Here is an 18,669-nt window from a genome sequence, read left to right as displayed (position 1 = left end):
ATGTGTCTTATTTGCAGAACAAGAGGATGCAATCAAGAAAAGTCATTATCTTGGGGCATAGTATGGGATAGACGTGGCTCAAGAGGAGCAAATGGGGGAAAACGAAGAGAGCTCAGTGCCATCATCTCTTGAGCTACCTTGTTCCTGCTTGGGGAGGCCCAGTCATCTGTCCTACATCAAGATCTTCAATATGGGCATATATTATCTGGTGAACCCAGTGCAGGACCACATCCAGAGCCACATAGTCTACTATTTTATGAACATCCCACTCCATCTACTTATGTCAGCATGGTGAGAGTGAACTCAACTTTAGAGGCCACATCAGAGGTGACTCTGGCCTCTAAGCTCAGGGAAAGCAGGTAGAAAGGGCCCCATGCACCCTCAGGCATTGAATTAACTGGCCCAGGTGGGCTATGGGTGAGTGGTACAATCACTGCCTGGGTCCTGATGATGGGAGGACTCGGTGACAGGGTAAAAGCAGATTTGGTGCACTCGCTCTTCCACCCAATCAGCCACTCAGTCTTGACCCATCCTTGAATGGCTCCCATGCACTAACAGCATCTGCAGCTTGGTCTTGGCACTTCATGCCTGCCCAGATCTGGCTGCTCCTCCAGCTCCATTACAGTGAGCACCCTTCACCCCTGCCTGACTGGTCCCCACGTCTCTCTCACAACTCTATGCCTTTGCTTGTGCAGTTTTTTCCACCTAGGCTGCCTTCCTCTGTCAGCTAGTGAGCATCACATCCTTGAATCTATTCTACCCTTTACTGAGGGCTGATTCCACAGTCCCCTACCCCCACTTCAGGTCATCCCATTATCAACACTTGTCCCTCACCAGTACTGCTCTTTTTCTTCCCTCTCTCCCCTACCCCTTCCAAGGCCCACCTCCATGCTTTGGTCCAGGAAGCCCTCCCCTGTTCTTTCCTGCCCTCCCAGTCAGGTCATCATGCCCTGGGCTCCTTCTCTCTCAGTTCTGGCCCATCTCTGACTGTGGCATTATTCTCTTCTCTCCAGCCAAATATAGTAACCTGCACATTATAGGTATGAAATAAAGGCACACATTTTCCTTAATGTTTGGCCCTGTGCCTGGGCTTATTAATACAGGTATTGTTCTTGCTGGGAGGATGGCCTGGGCAGAACAAATGGGAAATGGGGTGCAGGAGGGAGAGAGTACTCCCTTTTATTGGGCACCTGTGCATAGTCACAGAACCATCTGCTTCCACATGTGTGGCCTCATTCAGTCTTCACAACAGTTCTGTGGGATGGGCATTACCATTGGTGGTTTATGAATCCAGAAGAAGCTGAGGCCCAGGGATGAGAAAAATCAGCCCCAGGTCATGCAGCCAGTAAAAAAGAGAGCCAGAATTGAAAACCAGGCTTTCCTGCCTGCCCCTCAAGATCCTCCTCTGCAAAGGTGGTAGTGTCTCTAGGCAAGGCATTGGGCTGGAAGACCTGGTCCTCATGGCTTCTTTTCTGTTACCTTCAGACTGGCTCCCCTTAAAGTGGACCAGAACTTTGACTCCCACCCATCTTACTCCTTAGAGCAGAGTAGAGAGTACTGGTGACATCAGTTCTGCCCCATGGCACACCTGCAGCCAGGAGTCTCTTGATTGGGGCCAGCTATGGCCCTGCCCACACAGCTCAATGCCTAATTTGGACACATGGCCACCTCCACAAGGCATACTACCCTCACACACAAACGTGTGCATGTACATGCAAATGCCTGACACCAATCTTCATTCTTATGGGCACAGTGCACCATGCAGTTTACAAAGCACTTTTCCATTGACTGTCACCCATAATCATTCACAGAGGCTGTCACCTACTGTGTGTCAGGGAGCACTCTGGATGCTTCTCACCCACTATCAAATGTGATGCTCACAGGACTAGGCTGTTTGCATCTTACAGGCAGGAGATACAAGGCTAGAGAGAAGTGGGAATGTATCCCAGGTCTCATAGGGACCATGTAAGCAAGCTAGAGCAGTTTAACCCCTGTTGCCTACCTCCCAGTCAAGGGCTCCTTCCACCAGAGCACACTGCTGACTCACAATCCATAATTTGAATGTGTGTACACAATGCCTATATTTAGACATATACATATGTGTTTGTGTCTATGCATTTGTGCTGATGTTCATCACACACCATCTGTGACTAACATGGCTTTTGCAAAAGAAAAGTGAGTCACTTGCTCATTGGGCTCTCCCAGTACTTCATGGTTCCTCTTGGTGCTGTCATCATTTCCCTCACTGTACTGGTTGTGTTTTGAAAACAGGACATTCTGGGACCCATGAATATTGTAGTCTCTAATACACATTTGTTGACTAAACAAGTAAATGTCTGAGTGAGTTAAGGTAGTGTCTGTGACAGATTGGGATGCTGTATGGAGCCTCTGACAAGCCTCAACTGGAGAATCAAAGCAGAAGCCTCTCAAAGAGTTTTGAAGCAAAAGTCATGCACTTTGTCAAATAACTACTCTTTGAGAAACAGCTCCTTGCACCTGATGATTAACTTATCAAAGTTCAATTACTGGCCCTGGTAGAGCCTGAATACCCAACCATTGTGTCCCAAATACCATGCAAACTGAGCTGCCCACCCTAGGCTTGATCCACCAAGCCAAAAACTTGGGCAAGCAATAACAATACTCCATCAGCAAAGGACAGTGGTATAAATAAAACCAGTCTGGAGAAGGTCCTGAAAGAACAAGTGAGTTGCAGGAGGTTCACACTCCCATAGCACCTATTCTTGCCACAGTTTGCCCTCTGTCAGCTCACACCTAGATCCTTGTGGGTAGTTCCCAATAACCAGCTTACTAAAGAAGAAGAAAAAAAAACTTAGGAGCATGTTTTGCAGGTGCTGCTGCTTGATAAGGAGGAACTAGGTGGAAGTTGACAGCTGTAGTGTTAACAGCCCCACTCAGGGGAAGTAGTGATCAAAATCCTCTTAGAAGGCAAAACTTGGAACCATGCATTTGGTTGATCTCTTCATCCAGAAAGTGACTTGACTAGGCACACAATCAATACCAACTAACACTCTGGCCAGATGGCCTGAGATTGGGAAGGAACAAGACTGGAAAACTGATAGCAATAATAATAATGCAACAAAATACTTGAATGCTTATTATGTGTAAAACCCAATCTAATTGCTTGCCTGAATATATATGAGGAGTAAGTGAACAGGTTTCTCAAGATGGACTAAGCATGAGAATATTTGTGTTACCAAAAAGAGCACGATGACCCAGCCTATGGAAATCTGTCAACCTCTTTTCCAAACATTCCAGTAATTTGTTTGATGAGCCAATGAGCAAAACTGGATGTTATCCAGGGGTTCAACATGGATTTACCTTCACTTAGGTTGATTTGGCTACTTAGGTCAAGGATGAGTAGCCCCTATCTTAAGAGCAAAAATCCCAATGTTACCATTCTCTGGGAAGACCAACAAGTTATTGGGCAACAGATGGATTATGCTGGACCACTTCCAGCATGGAAATCATGGAGTAGTCATAAATATATCTTTACTAAAATAACCACATATTCTGGAATGGATTTGCCTTCCCTGCCCACAGTGCTTTTACTGACACCATCATCCTTAGGTTTTCTAATTACTTTGTATACTTTATACACCATTGAAATATCCATACAATATTTTTTTCTGGCCAAGGAACACATTTCACAGTGAAAGAGGTAAGACAATGGTTTAATGACTATGGGCTTCCCTATTCTTATCACATACACAATCACCCACAAACAACTGCCCTTACAAAGGGTGGGATGGCCTATGGAAGATTTAGTTGTAGCAACAGTTAGGAAACAACACTTTATGAGATCTGAGGGCCATCATACAGAATTCAGTGTATTCTTTGAATCAACAACCAATATATCATTCTCTTTCTCCCATAAAAAGAATATATATAGGTCTAGGAACCAAAGGGTGGAAATCGAAGTGACACCTCTCATCACTTCACTTAGTGAAGCTCTTGCAAAAATTTAATTCACAGGAGTCAATTGGAGTTCCCCATGACATTGAACCAATAGGCATAAAAAGTGTGTTTACTACGTGGCTGGGATGAGTGATCATAATCAAGGGTTAATAAGGATTCTACTACACAATGGGGTGGAGAAGAGCAAATTGGGAATCCAGGAGATTCACTAGCACTGCCATGTCCATAGCAAAAGTTCAGGGAAGATTAAAGCAACCTAATAAAGATAAGACCTCCAAGAGTGCAGATTCCATGCAGTCATTGTGGAGGCAACCTCTAGGGTCCTTTAGGAGCATAATGAACAACTTGCTCCTACAAAGAATGTTCAGGATTGCTGGACCCAGTGGAGTAAGGCTTTATCTAATATACATATATATTATATGGAAATATAATATATATATGGAAATATATATATGGAAATCCCCTATGTGCTTTCATCCACCTCATGTACAGTAATAAGGTTAGCCAAAGAATACACTAGCCATATACATGTAGAACCACCAAGAGCCTCATGCTACCAAGCAAATAACCATGAGCAGCTAAGGTGCTTGTTATAGGCAAGGGGCATACATGGATTCAAAAGAGAGAAATGGAAGTCAGAAAAAATGAGCTGTGGCTGCTAGGCTAGTTTCAGTAACAAAGACTATAACCATTGTCCTTATTTCCTTCCTTGCTCTCTCTCTGTGTGTATGTGTGTATTTCCATCCTCTCTATCTTTGCCCCATTGTAAAATACACTGTGTTCATAGTGGCTCAATGTACAATTTACTTAATAGCTCATAGCATATCTAGAAAGGATTGCAAGGTAACTAGAATAGGAAGGGATATCACCCAAAATTACTGGACTTGGAGCTGGAGAGTGAGTGATAAGATTTGTGGTAATCTTTTGGAGAAAGGGTAAATGGTGGTTACACATGGATAGTAGCATTATGTTGAACCAAGGCATTTTTGAAAGTGTAAGTTTGGGGAAAAGCTTACTATCCATTTTGTTTTTACAAATGTTTGGTCTCGTAGATATTTCTTATCCTGCCTCTCTCTCTCCTCTCTCTCTCTCACTCTCCCCACCCCCTACTTCCCCCTTTCTTGGGTATCCAGCATTCATTCTACCTTCTTTTATTCAGTCCAAAGGAAATATTACTCTAGGGATTGCATTTTCAACTTTTCAATGTGGGGTTGGAGATGGATGGGGTGGTGGGTAATCACTCCAAAAGGGTGAAAATTGGTTCTTGGGGAGGCAAAAATAATCAGCTATTTTTGTTGATTGGCCCTTTAAGGCTCAAGCCTACCTTATAAAATCTTATTCCTCAGTTTGTAATTTCTCTTACTGGATTTTCTCGGCTATCACATGAGCAGCAATGATGCTGAGGTCACAGAAGATACACAAAATGTATGAAAGCTAAATCTTACAAAACCTCAGAGAAAATAGATGGCTGTGATTGGAGGACTTTCAATCCATTGCTCCATTGCAATCATATAGTGAGAACTGAGTGGTCTGTTTGTACCTGTTGGTTGCCATTGACTGCCTTTGATCCTGAGTGCCTTTGCGTTATTTGGGCTTTGAGAATTAAATTAATAGTTTCTTTTTTTAAGGTTTTATTTATTTATTCATGAGAGACACAGAGAGGCAGAGACATACGCAGAGGGAGAAGCAGGCTCCATGCAGGGAGCCCAATGCAGGACTCAATCCTGGACCTGGGGATCCTGCCCTGAGCCAAAGGCAGATGCCCAACCACTGAGCCACCCAGGCGTCCCAAAATAGTTTCTATTTAATTCTACAAAAGTTATTCACTCCATCATTATGTCAAGTACTGAAAAGAAAAACTGCTGACAATACCTGAATGAATATCTAGCAGCTACTAATTTTCTTGTATCAAGCAACACTTAAAAATTAACTTCACTAAAAGTAGTTTTAAATTAAAGTTCCAATTGTTTCTTTTGCTAGAAAAATAAGTTGTGAATTGCTTTTAAAAAATTTACTACACTATCATAACTGTTATAAAAATGGCTAATTTCCGGGGGCACCTGGCTGACTCAGGTGGTAGAACATGTGACTCTTGACCTCAGGGTCAGGAGTTCAAACCTCACATTGGGTGTGGAGCCTACTTAAAAAATGGCTAATTTTCATATGTAATTTGATATATTAAAATGTACATTACATTATAATGTAAATAAATTCATTTAAAGTTGTTCAAGTAGTTATAAAATTAAATTTTGTATATTTTTATTGGAGTTCGATTTGCCAACATTATCACCCAGTGTTCATCCTGTCAAGTGCCCCTCTCAGTGCCTGTCACCCAGTCACTCCATCCCCCACCCACCTCCCCCTCCACTACCCCTTATTCATTTTCCAGAGTTAGGAGTCTCTCCTGTTCTGTCACCCTCTCCAATTTCTCCCACTCACTTTCTCTCCTTTCCCCTATAATCCCTTTCACTATTTTTTATATTCCCCCTATTTTTTTATATTCCCCATATGTCTGTCCTTCGATTGACTTACTTCACTCAGCATAATACTCTCCAGTTCCATCCAAGTGGAAGCAAATGGTGGGTATTCATCGTTTCTAATGGCTAATATTCCATTGTATACATAGACCACATCTTCTTTATCCATTCATCTTTCGATGGACATCAAGGCTCCTTCCACAGTTTGGCTATTGTGGACATTGCTGCTATAAACATTGGGGTGCAGGTGCCTCGGTTTTTCACTGCATCTGTATCTTTGGGGTAAATCCCAAGTAGTGCAATTGCTGGGTCGTAGGGTAGCTCTATTTTTAACTCTATAAAGTTAAATGTTAATAGCTTTTCTGATTTTTAAAGTAACCTTTAACTTAAACATTTTAGTCAGCTAGTGCTGTATTTAATAACAATATTTTATGTATAAAGCAGAAATATAATTATTAGATATATATACAGTATATCTGTGGTTTTGAAATTTCATGGGAGGAGCGATAGCAATTAGGACAAAAATGTCTAAAAAGGCTTCTTAAGGAGTGATAATGAAAGATAGCAGAGAAACTGCTCTACAAGGACTCTCTCCTCTTCCATAGGAGGCCAAGGGGAAGACATACAACATAATCTAGAATTATTTTTAATTTAATAGATACTGAGAGAATGAAAATTGTGGGAGTTCATTCATTGCAGTAATGTCCTCCAAGCCAACAACTGGCAAAAACATGAACTGGAGTCTGCCCCCATTTCTTCTTCCCAGCTCTGGCCATCCCCACTTGGTGTGGGCTTCCTGGAGAAAAGTGCAGGGAAATTCTCCCTAAAATAGGGTGAAGGTGGATCTCTGATTACCTGAGGGCCCTATGCCTTAGTGGGCAATGTAGCTGAGAAGACACATTTAATCACACAAGTGTACTTTGGCACGTGGTTCCAATGTTCCTCTCTTCCCCAACTCCTGCCACCATCCCCAGTAATTTAACCGTCCACATGGATAGCCCAACCAATACCCTGGTGCTCCATGTTACTGACCCCACATCTCCAAGAAATGCCATCTTCTCTCCACTAAGCACCCAATCCTTGGACTTTACATCACCGAGTTCTCTCTGCTCAGTCTTCTTAAATACAATCATCCCACTGTCTGACCATATGACCAGTCCCTTAGATCACCTTTCCAGCTCTCCCAACACCCCTTCCCAAACACCTCTAACACTGCCAGACATAGAGCAGGCACTTGGTACATTTATTTAACATTCTGCCCTATTCAGACTTCACTGAAACTCCTGCCCACAGACTCCTATGTGGTCTCCCAGGTCATCACACAATTTCCTTACCTGCCTCTCCAAGCCTGCCTGGGTCTCATGATCCATCTCTTCCACCATTCTGCATATCTACTTTGTCAGGCACGGTGTACAAAGTAATGAAGATACAGACCCACATACTCACTGCCCTTGATCGTGTGTCCTTATTCCAGAACTAAAAACTTGGGATAAATTAACTCATCCTGATTCCAAGATTGCTGAGCACCTTGCCATGGGAGAAGGGTCTCCTAAAAATGATGGGCTCCATCCTCAATTGCAGCCTCCCCTCTGCCTGACATCTTTCCACAGTCCCCTCTCCAGGTCTTTCTGGACAGTCCCTTTTCCCAGACCTTACCCTTCTGCCTTCTCAGGGCTACATGGGTCAGTCTTTAACATCTCCCTATTGGCTCCTGCCTGCTCAAGCCTCTCTCTCCTTTCCCAAGAAAATCCTGTACTTGTTCCTTTAGCTACCTCTCTCTTCCCTCTCTCATCCAAATTCCTTAAAAAAGAGAACCTATGTTTGATGTCCAGTCTCCTCTACCTCTGCTTTCTGCTTGACTTGCCTATCTTAGGGCTCTTCTTCAAAGTGTGTCCTCAATCTTCAAAGTGTGTGCTTACGATCTTCATGACCCCCCACCCCACTGCAATCCTGTCTACACTGCAAGACTAGAGATGCAGACCAAACTATCTGAGAGATCATAATCTTGCTCCCCTGAATCCAGTAAACAAAGATTGAGGTGGAAACTCTCCCCATTTATTTTTAAATGCAATACCAAAATATGACAGCCCACCAAAAAAAAAAAGCAATAAACTCAGAAATGGCAAATAGATTTAATGTAGAGTGTCAACTTCAATTGATTGATAGTGGCTGCCTAGAGTGCTATTTGAGTAGGTTTCTGAGGATGCACCCTGGCTCGAAGAGAAAGACTGCTGGGATTAGGAGTATCTGAAAATACAAGTAAAAGAAATTCAAAAAGTCACCCAAGAACCACCAAAAGGGAAGGAACAAAATGCCAATAATGGAATTTTCCCACATGCTCCATATGGTCCTGCAACCTTGGCCTTTCTATAACCAGCCAGCTCTTCATCCCAACCCATGAAGCCCCAGCTATTCCAACCCAGTCTAAGTAGATACCTGAAATCTCACTTATAGGAGAAACCACAGGCACCAGAGCTGCCACTGGTGCTAGCACCAGCTCCACTGAGACCTGCGAAGAGCCCAAATGTGAGAGTGGCAGTCAGGCTAGCACTGGCACCAAAGCCACCATTGGCACTAGCACTGGCGCTAGCACTGGAGCTAGCACCACTGCTCTCTTGGGCTTTGGCTTTAGCTTCAGCTCCAGTTTGGATCCGGGCTTTGGCCCAGGGTCCAATATCAGCTTCGTCCCAGTTGCAGGGCCCAGCAGCATTCTCAGAGCCAAGCCCAATGCCCATTCGAGCTCTAATCTCTGCTCTCGCCTTGGCTTCAGCTGCAGCTTCAGCAGCGGCCTTCATATCTGCTTCCATTGCCTCTCGGTACTGAGCTGCCCATTCCTTGGGATCCTTCTTTTGTACCTGAAACAGAAACAACGACCGTCAGAAGAATCACATTCCAAGAACTGGGCACCTGGGTAGATCAGTGGTTGAGTGTCTCCTTTGGCTCGGGTTGTGATCCCTGGGTCCTGGGATCAAATCCCACATCGGGCTCCTCACGGGGAGCCTGCTTCTCCCTCCGCCTCTGTCTCTGCCTCTCCCTGTCTCTCATGAATAAATAAATAAAATCTTCTTAAAAATCCAAGAACTGAACCCCTAACTGTATGCTAGGCACCGTGCTGCATGCTCTACACAACAACAACAATATAATAAGACAACCTAACTACTAGTATTTATGTACTTAACATTCCATCCCTGCTCTGACACTTATTAGCTCTGAGACCTTAGACATGTCACCTAATCACCTCTCCGAGCCTGATTTTTCTAATCTGGCAGAGGGTAATGACATGTTAGTTGTACAAATTAAACAATTCAGATAAATGTTTGGCACATTAACAGAAGCTTCAGAATGTTCACATCTGAGTGGCGGGCTGCTCTTTACACAGCGTAACCTAGCCAGCAGCACCCCATGCTCTTAATATGCCAAGCTTGGGCAGCTATCCAATTACCTTGCAGGCAAACTTGAGGACTTTCATTTTGCTGGTCTCATAGTAGGAACGCAGGCCCCAGAAGAACTCATACTCAGGGGGATTGCTATTAGGGACTCTGGCATAGTCCAAGTACCTTGAAAAGAGAGGTTGAAAGCCTTTATGTCTAAGACAACCACGGCCCACCCATGTATGGACTGGAAAAATTCTAAATGGCAATCAACCCTACTAAGTACTTTAGCTTTTCTTCCATTATTGAGCCTTGTCCCGTTGGTCCTGTTCAGAAGCCATGTGGAGGTGCAAGGTGAGACACAAGTAGGCGCTATCTGTTCATAAGAAGGCCACAAGTTTTGTGCTCTTGTCACAATTAACCCAGATTCTTGTTGGCTCTGTTATGTTTAGAGGAGCCATTTCCTCAGGCCCCTCTGCCCTGAGCACACCCCACCAGTGGTCATGTCCATGACCTGGTGAGCCCTGAGACAGTCTACCATAGAAAATGACTAAATGGAAGAAACAGTCTACCAAGAGTAGTGTGCTTGTGCATATTCCCAACTGTGTGTGTGTGTGTGTGTGTGTATGTGTGTATGCTCATGAAGGTACATATTAACGTGCCTATGTGAGTACACATGTGTTCTCTAAGGATAATGGGTATGGTGGGCCCTGGCCAGAAAGTCAGGAGGGCCCCATGACCAAATGGTCCCCTTACCAGCCAGGGCCACAATCAGACTTCCACTCTCTGAGACCCAGGTCCCTCAATTGAAAATGGGGATGGGATGGCAGCACTTATTCTGCAGGGTAGTTACAAAAATGAAATGAGATGTACAAGTCAAGTCACCAGCACAGTACCTGGCTGCCTAAAGCTATCATTCTATAGCATTTCTTTATGGACGTTAATTTTTATAAAGCCCTGGTTAGCGCAGTAAAAAGAACCAAGGCATTGTGGCCAGGATCTAAATATGACTCTTCCATTTGCTACCTGTGTAACCCCCCTGAGCAAATTACTTCACTTCTCTGAACCTCAGTTTACTTACATCTACAATGCTGGTGATAATAATCCCTACCTTGAAAAATTGCTCTAAAGCATATGTGAAAGTACATGTAGGTCAGGGAATATGTCCTCCTGTTCCCTCTCACTAACTTAGGAAAAAGTGACCTACCACCTGCATGCACACTCACGAACCATAGGTTAATTACTCAGTTCTGAAACAAGCAAAACATATGGAACACACCATCATCAGACACACTTACTTCTGCTTCACAAACTCATCAGTAATAAGCTTCTTCACGTCCCCAAAAAGCGAGTGATGTATCCTGATAGCAGAGAAAGAAAAATCCATCAGTAAATCAATTAATCAATCAATCAATCAGATATGGTACTCCCCAGATGTATGCAGAGGCATTTTCAACAGGAAAAGAGGTTATGAGCATAAGAAGAAAACTCCATAGTAGCCCAAGAGATAGTGAAACAGAGGACAGAGAGTTTGGGACCATTTCCCACCCACTCAGGTCAAACCCTGGACCCTCTACCGGTACCCCCACCCATTCCACCAGACCACCAGACTGATGCAATCCTGGGACCATCCTCTCTTGCCAAATGACAATACGGACAGCAAGCACTGAGAGAGCCCAATCATACCCAGGGCGCAGCCCCAGCTTGCGCAGCACCTCCCAGATGACAGCTGCAAAGGGAGGCAAGAGGAGACAGGGACAGAAAATGAACATGTGGAATTCCAACTGTGGCCACCCATTCAGCTACATGCCCACTCACCCTCACTGGACCGATTTCCATTCATAAAGATGATGCTAAGAAGCACCATGAGGAGACCTAGCTTTGGCGAATCCTTAGTCCTAGGGAAATAACAGGGTAGAGAGAAGATTTATGTCCAGCAGCCATCTGCAAAAAACATATCAGCCAGCTCACTAGGCTACCCTCTCCCAGATTCCTCACACATGACAGAATTCTTCCCAGTTTATGCTTCAAGCTCTATGTGACGCTGAGCAAGGCACTTAGACTCTTGAGTCTCAGTCTCCTGTTAAGTAGAATGGCAAAATCCAATGCTCCTCTGTCCCAGGTTGTCAAAAGGATAGAAGAATGCCTGTCAACCTGGAACAACCCAGGCACCCAGCCAATGTGAGTCCTTTCTCTCCCAAACCGATCCCCCTGCTCCAAGAGAATTCTAGCACAGCCCCAGTGATGCTCCTGTCCTTCAAGGATCATGATTCACCCATACCAGGAAGAACCACTCTACCAAAGCCAGTAGGAAGAGACAGGCAACAACTGGTCTGCTTTTCTGGGAAGCTTCTGGAAAAACAGAAAACCTGACAGGAGGAATATACCATTCTAGGCTTCTATACTCTTCAGTCACCATTACCATGTGCAGGGCTCCAACTATGTGTGGGAATTGGAACGGGGGCTTTTTAGGTTCTGTCTTTCTGCCTCTCCAAGGGGTTGTGGGGAGAGACGACAGGGATGGAGTAGTGCCATAGACAGAAGCAGAGCCTCCCTCCCACCCCAGTCCTTTCCCAGCTTACGTTCCCAGTATGCCCGCATCAGTGGGCTCTAAGGTGCTGAGAAGAATGTACAAGTGGTCATTCTTATCAATTTCCTTCAACTGAATCCCAAATACCTATGGATGGGGAGAACAGCTTGTAAGATCACAAGTTCAGATTCCTGGGCATCCCAAAGTTCCCATGTACCTAGGTATGTGGGGGTATGTGGGGGTATGTGGGTGTAGGTGTGAATGCGCATTCGTGTGGTGTGGGGGGAGGGGCCAGTGAGATAATGTACATAAGCCTAGGTGGATGGCACACAGCAAACAGCAAAGAAATGTACTATTGTTCTCAGCATCATCTCTGATTCTCAGGAATCTAGGGAGATAGAGAACGGGGAATGGAAGGAAGATGTAAGCATGTAAAATATATTACAGGACATCTCCAGCAGCAGACAGAAGCCAGGACTAAGTTGGGTGGCTTGGGTCCTAGCTGTGCTTTTATGAGACTTGCTATGTGACCCTGGGCTAGTTTATGCCCCTCCTTAGACCACCCCAGATATGGGAAGGCCCCTTCCTATCTATCCATCCACACAGTGATAGGGTTGAATTAGTGAGTCTGTGGTCCCTCCCCCAGAACAGACATGTATATTTGTTCAATTCAATCCTTCCCCATTGCATCCATCCCCCATGGCTGCCCCTTCACCTTCTCCAAGGAATAGCCTGCTCGTTCAATGATTTCAGGGTACACATCAGTGTATTCTTTGATGATGTCCTTCAGCATGTCTGCAAGGGGAGAGTGTTGCGAGCACCTGAGCTGAAATGAAGTCAGGTGGCCCCCAATCCAAGCTAAAGACTGTTTGCCAACTCTGTTGTGGGTGGCACAAACAGGTTCTGAAGTAATGAAAAGAGATGCTAGCACTGCCCAGTTAGAACTTTGGGAGTACAAAGGTAGGAGTGTAAGGACAAGAAATGTCCTCAGCACATGGGAAAAAGGGCCATGGAGGGCACAGCTTAGGGGATGGAGGGCTAGCAGAACTCTACCTGAGCGTTTGATGGGAATCTTCGTCTGGTCTTTAACCAAGAGGTACTTCACCAAATCGTTTGCCTGGGAAAGGGAAAAAAAGGTAGAAAGATCAAAATACGTTTGCACAAGATTTGAGAGGAAGGCAGAAAAGGTAGGCAAGGCAGTAGATAAGGCAGAGTGGAGAGGACAGGGTTCTTACCCTCCCCTGCAAAAGGGCCACATCTCGAGGTATTGGTGTTTCAGGCTCTTGGGATGACTGGAGCTTCGCAGCTCGACGGCGAGCCTTGCCCCTACGGGCCTTAGGTGACCTCAGGGAGAGCAAAGCTCTCCGGGCCCAAGCAGCCAAACGAGTCCTTGATGCCCTGCGGGCCCAAAAGGCTATGGGGCCCCTTGAAGCCCTGCGCGCCATTGAGGCCATTAGGGCCTTGGAGACCCTTCGGCCAGCTGTGGTTCCAGAAGCCTGACTCTGATCACTATTGCCATCCTCTTCGCTATTCAGATGCTTCACCTGCAGCAACAGAGAGGAAGCACAATATTGTCAAACAAAGTAGATGTTCCTTTTCCCTCATCCTCTCTCTTCTGGAAGGCCCCTCTAATCCCACCCCTGGAGTAACAGCCTGATTAGACATTGGCCATGTTGAGTCTTGGGACTGTTTTTCACTGACTTCAATGCAGAAGTTTCATCTCTCTACCAGGCTAGGAACAACCTGAGATGGGGCCTGAGAATTCTCCTCTTCCTATGTCCACCACTGGCCCTTCTTGTACCACCCTGCACAAGTCACCCCACCTTTCTAGGACTCAGCTTCCTTCTCTATAAAACTGGATTACTTTCAGGATTTAATGAAATAACCTGTATGCATGTGCCTAGCTCAAGGTCTAACACATGGTAGGTCCTATGTAAATACAAACTACATTAACATTGCAGCTAAGTATGTGTACTATCTCAGTTCTCCATGACTCTGTGAACTCTCTGCAGAGAGAAATGATATCACATTCCTCTTATTGTCCCCCTTAATCTTGATGAGCACAGGGAACTTTCTAAATGTTTGCAGAACAAATGGACTAATGAAGAGAAGTGGAAAGGGAAGACTGGTGTTTATAGACGTCTTACCTTTCTGGCTTTCTTGGCCTTGACCTTGGGCCGAGTATCCTGATTCTCCTGAGCCTGGGCAGCCGCACCATCAGGCTTAGGTTCATCTGCCAAAGCCTGAGAGGCAGGAGCCTCAGTCTCCAGGGCCTTTGTACCAGCCTTTATATCAGCCACACAGCTGACCTTTTTGGTTTCAGTGGCAGGCATTGTCACAGGCTGAGGGTCAGCACTCTGCATCTTGGTGTCAGCTGCTGGACTCTTCTTTTCAACTGTCAGAACCTGGGTATCAGTCAGCTTAGTGGTAGGGGAGGCCTGAGTGGCAGCCACCTCCTGAGCCTCTGGGGCCTTTGAGACCTCTGTGGCCTTTGAGACTCCTGCAGCATTTGAGACCTTCATGGCTTCTGAGGTCTCTAGTGCCTTTGAGGTCTTCGGTATCTCTGAGACCTCCAAATTATGGGTCACTGTCAATAGGGTCTGTATCTTCAAGCCACTGTCCTCTGAAGCTTCAGCCTGCAAGAGGAAGCAGGAAAGCTCACAGACCTTCTCCCCATTCCCAACTAGGAAAATGGCTCCAAAATTCCAGGACCTCACTTCTCTGACCTATACTAACTCCTACTTACAGTGAGCTCTGCCCACCTAGACCCAACAAGGCCTCTCCTTCCTCTGAGCAGGAAGTGATGGCAGAAGAAGGCAGGCCTGCCCTCCCTCCCTACTTCCTTCCTCCATCCTTCATTCTTCCTTCTTTCCTCCCTCCCTCACTCCCTCTACTGGTGAGGGGGGGCACCCAGGAAGGAAAGTGGGTAAAGGACAAGGATGGGAGGGGTGGTACCAAGGGAACTGAGGCAGCAACGCGCTGGAGAAGAAAAGTAGTAAGGGAGAGGACAAAATGAGGCCTTACCTGGAAGCGGGTTGGACCCGTACCTTTCTCGCTTGTGTCAGACATGTCTCAAGTTGGCCTGGCAAGAGCTGAGCCTGAGGAGAGAAGGCCTGTGTCAAAGGGCCTGAACGTCCTCTCTCCTGTTCTGCCTGGAAGCTGATCCTCACTTTCCCTAGGGCCCCAAACCCAAACCCCGCCCCCGCCCCCAATGACTCCGTTCTCGGATTCAGTAATCCAAAGCTTCTAGATCTCAATTCTCTGCAGCCGCACCCTCCCCTTCTCCAGGAAGATGTGCCAGCGCGGCAGCTCTGAGGACCCCGCCCCTTTTCCCAGTGCACCCCCCCTCCAGCCGCAGACCAACAATGCGCATGCGCGTTCGCTGCGGAGGCCCACCTCAGCCCCGCCCGCTTTCCCAGCACAAGCTCTTTCTTTGAAGTCCACCATGCACATGCGCATTCGGCAGCAGCCCGTCTCCAGGCTGGCTTTCCTCTACACGCCCCTTCCTAGCAATCCAGAGTGTGCATGCGCAATGGTCCGGACTCCGTCCACCGCCCTTTCTCAACACAAGCCCTTCTCCAGGTCCGCAGTACCATTTGGTCCCGCCCCCTCCCCAACAAGCTTTCTTCTAAAATTGTCGCAGTTTGGTGGTCCCGGCCCCTCCCCTACTCACACCCACCCCAAGTCCACACTATGGCCCTGTCCCGCCCTTTTTCACAACACGCCCCCTCCAACCAGGGGCAAAGCGCATCTTGGTTCCGCCCCTTCCTTAGTACACCCCCTCCTCAAATCTAGAATGGAGCCAGTGATTCCATTTTAGGCCCAGCCAAACCGGGTCCAGTCCCCTCCCTTCCCATCCGGATGGATCCGGTACGATCCGGTCCCTACAGCAGGTTTTCTCCAGATATGAGAGGGTGGGGCCGATCCTTATTGGGCTGTGATCCAGAGCCGGGCTGGGCCCCACAGCTCACCTCCTTCTCCTTAAGTTCCAGAGTGCGTCCACGCTCCAAGCCCCTCTAAAACTCCTAGACTGCCCTCCCTGCTCCAGGCCGGAAGTGGTCCCGCCCCTTTCCGCCTCCCTAGGGGGGCCTCTGTCGCAGCCAGTCTGCCCTTCCCCCCCGCCCCCCGCTGATCCTCATTCCTTATCACCCCCGTATTCCCTCTGCCTTGCTCCCTGCTCCCTATCACCCCTCGCATTTCCTATTTTACCCCACAGAATTCCTTATTCCTATTCCTTACATCCTATCCTGTGTTACCTTTGCACCCCCTTCCCTAGTACTCCTTAACCCTTCTCTGCATTCCCTATTTTCTTCTCTGGATTTCCACTTTCCCTCAGTATTCCCCTCTTCCTCCCAGTCGGTCACTCAACAAACCCGGTTCCCCTCCTCCCCACTAGTCTCAGATCGCCAATCCTTACCGCCTACTACCCTCAGGAGTCCTGATTGCCTACATCCTGCTCCAGGTCATCTCTCCCTCAGCTGCAGTGGTGCAGTATGGATTGCCCACCTGCCTGGCTATAGGTTCGAGGGAACTGAAATCACTGGCTGCCAGGAAACCCAAATCTCAACGCCCCTCACCTTGTCCTCCAGCAAGTCCGGGATGAGTCTGCCCTCTCTCAGTCCCTCTCGAAGTCTCAGCCTCCTGGACTAGAGCTGCAGCCAGCCCAGCCCAGCCCCTTTCCGCAGCCCCCTGCCACCCCCCTCCTTCCTTGGGGGTGGGGCAAGGGGCCCAGCTCTGGGCTGTCTGACGCCAAAGCCCATGTTTATGCCACTGTACCAGGCTCAGTCTGCAGACCTTCGAACTAAAACCACCGCCTCAAAGCGATTCATTCACTGAATGTATTTATTTTCGTATCTTTATTTTTTCTTATTACAAAGATAATCATGTGAAAATTCAAATAATGCAGAAATGTGTAACATACCAATGAAAGGCCACCCTTATCTCATTTCCCAGAAATAACCACTATTAACATTTTTATATACAGTCCTCCAGATTTTTTTCCTATTCATTACTAATTATTTGGGGTTTCTCCCCACAAATGGTATCCTACACCTACTGTTCCATGACCTGTTTTTTTTCCAGTTATATATTCTAAACAGCTTTCTATAGTGCACATTTTTCTTAACAACTTCATATTATTATCTTGTATAGATGGCCCATAATTTATTTAACCAGTCCAGGATACATGGCTATGGACATTCAGATTGTTTCTCTCTCTCTCTCTCTCTCTCTCTCTCTCTCTCTCCTATTACAAGCAATGCTACAAGGAATATTCTGCATCTGTATATCTGTATTGAGCTTTTTTTATTTGCAGTACTTTTTGCTGACTAAAATGCTACAAAAAGTCTTCCATTTGATAAGAAATTTGTCAACTTACTCTCAAAAGGTACATGGGAATAATGTTCCCACCAACAATGTCTCTCATATGCTTGTGTTACAAATATAACAAATATTTTTCATGTTATTCATGATAACCTTTGCTATACAAAAGGATTTAATTGTTATATGATGAAATGTATCAGGTGTTCCTTTATCACGACTGGATTCTGCTTCATGCTTAAAGATGCTTTCCACACTCCTATAACAATCCCTGTTTTTTCCCAAGCACTTTTATGGCTTTGATATTTACATTTAAGTATTTGATTATTCCAAAATCTGTTTTGTAAAAGGACTCAGCTTAATTATTTTCCAAAATCACTGTCTCTTATCCTTACACCATTTGCAAATTAATCCATCTTTTTTCCCATTGATTTGACATGACACTTTTATCACATAATAAATTTACATAAGTAATTGGGTCTATTCAAGAGAACAAAATAAGATGTATAAATAATGGAAAGTAGACAGAATTATCATTAGTTACTGAGTATATGAATGCAGACCTGGAGAACCCCAAAGCATCAACTAAAAAGTTATTAGAAACCATAATAAAATTCAGCGTAGTGGTCAGTTACAGAAATAATATTCAATACCTTTCTTACACTCAAAAGTAATTCAAATGGTCATAAGTCTAGTGCTTTATGAGGTCACCTTTTCCTTTACTATAATAAAATATCAATCCCTACATTCTATGGATAATTCTCTCTCTCTCTCTTTTACACACACACACACACACACACACACACACACACTTCCCACACAAGATGGGCCTCTGTTCTCCTGATTCCTCTCTTTCTCTCAATTGTTGCTTCCTCCAAGTTTTTATCAGTTTCCTAATTTCTTGTCTCCTAGATTCTCTCCCCCATCCACAAAGGCTTTATTTCACACTAGACACCGCTCCTCCTTGCCTTCCAGTTCTAGTACCCAAATTCCCATTGCTTCCAAATCATAGCTAGCCTTGAAGGCCAAGGTAAGG

The 18,669-nt window shown here is 45.7% G+C and overlaps 2 protein-coding genes and 1 non-coding gene across 6 annotated transcripts in view; 1 reads left to right on the top strand and 2 right to left on the bottom strand.

Moving 5' to 3' along the window:
* Positions 1–8,526: 8,526 nt before the first annotated feature.
* LOC112673058 (melanoma-associated antigen D2) lies at positions 8,527–17,035 on the bottom strand. Of its 4 annotated transcripts, none has more exons than XM_025468525.3 (13): positions 16,892–17,035; positions 15,339–15,412; positions 14,462–14,950; positions 13,550–13,858; positions 13,368–13,431; positions 13,030–13,109; positions 12,367–12,461; positions 11,603–11,682; positions 11,471–11,513; positions 11,083–11,145; positions 9,856–9,970; positions 8,850–9,268; positions 8,527–8,660 (listed from the first exon to the last, which is right to left on the bottom strand). In XM_025468525.3, exons 2-12 carry the CDS (start codon positions 15,381–15,383, stop codon positions 8,858–8,860), a joined length of 1,794 nt encoding a protein of 597 aa, XP_025324310.1. In that variant the 5' UTR covers positions 15,384–15,412; positions 16,892–17,035; the 3' UTR covers positions 8,527–8,660; positions 8,850–8,857. The 4 variants fall into 4 exon arrangements, with proteins under 4 accessions (XP_025324310.1, XP_025324312.1, XP_025324311.1 ...); XM_025468527.3 differs by lacking the exon at positions 16,892–17,035 and adding an exon at positions 16,732–16,798; XM_025468526.3 differs by lacking the exon at positions 16,892–17,035 and adding an exon at positions 16,286–16,404.
* Positions 10,146–10,277, bottom strand: LOC112673305 (small nucleolar RNA SNORA11). The gene has a single exon (XR_003144728.1). It is a non-coding gene; the product is annotated as a small nucleolar RNA SNORA11 (small nucleolar RNA).
* The window catches only part of ITIH6 (inter-alpha-trypsin inhibitor heavy chain family member 6), a 35,244-nt gene continuing 32,181 nt past the window's right edge, over positions 15,607–18,669 (top strand). Inside the window, 2 exon segments of the mRNA XM_049107829.1 lie at positions 15,607–15,903; positions 16,711–16,805. Of these exon segments, the coding sequence (XP_048963786.1) occupies positions 15,607–15,903; positions 16,711–16,805 (392 nt within the window).

This window comes from Canis lupus, chromosome X, assembly GCF_003254725.2.
Source record: "Canis lupus dingo isolate Sandy chromosome X, ASM325472v2, whole genome shotgun sequence".
NCBI classification, from domain to species: domain Eukaryota; kingdom Metazoa; phylum Chordata; class Mammalia; order Carnivora; family Canidae; genus Canis; species Canis lupus.
The sequence above is the reverse complement of the archived record's forward strand: the minus strand, read 5'-3'. Positions and strand labels throughout refer to the sequence as shown.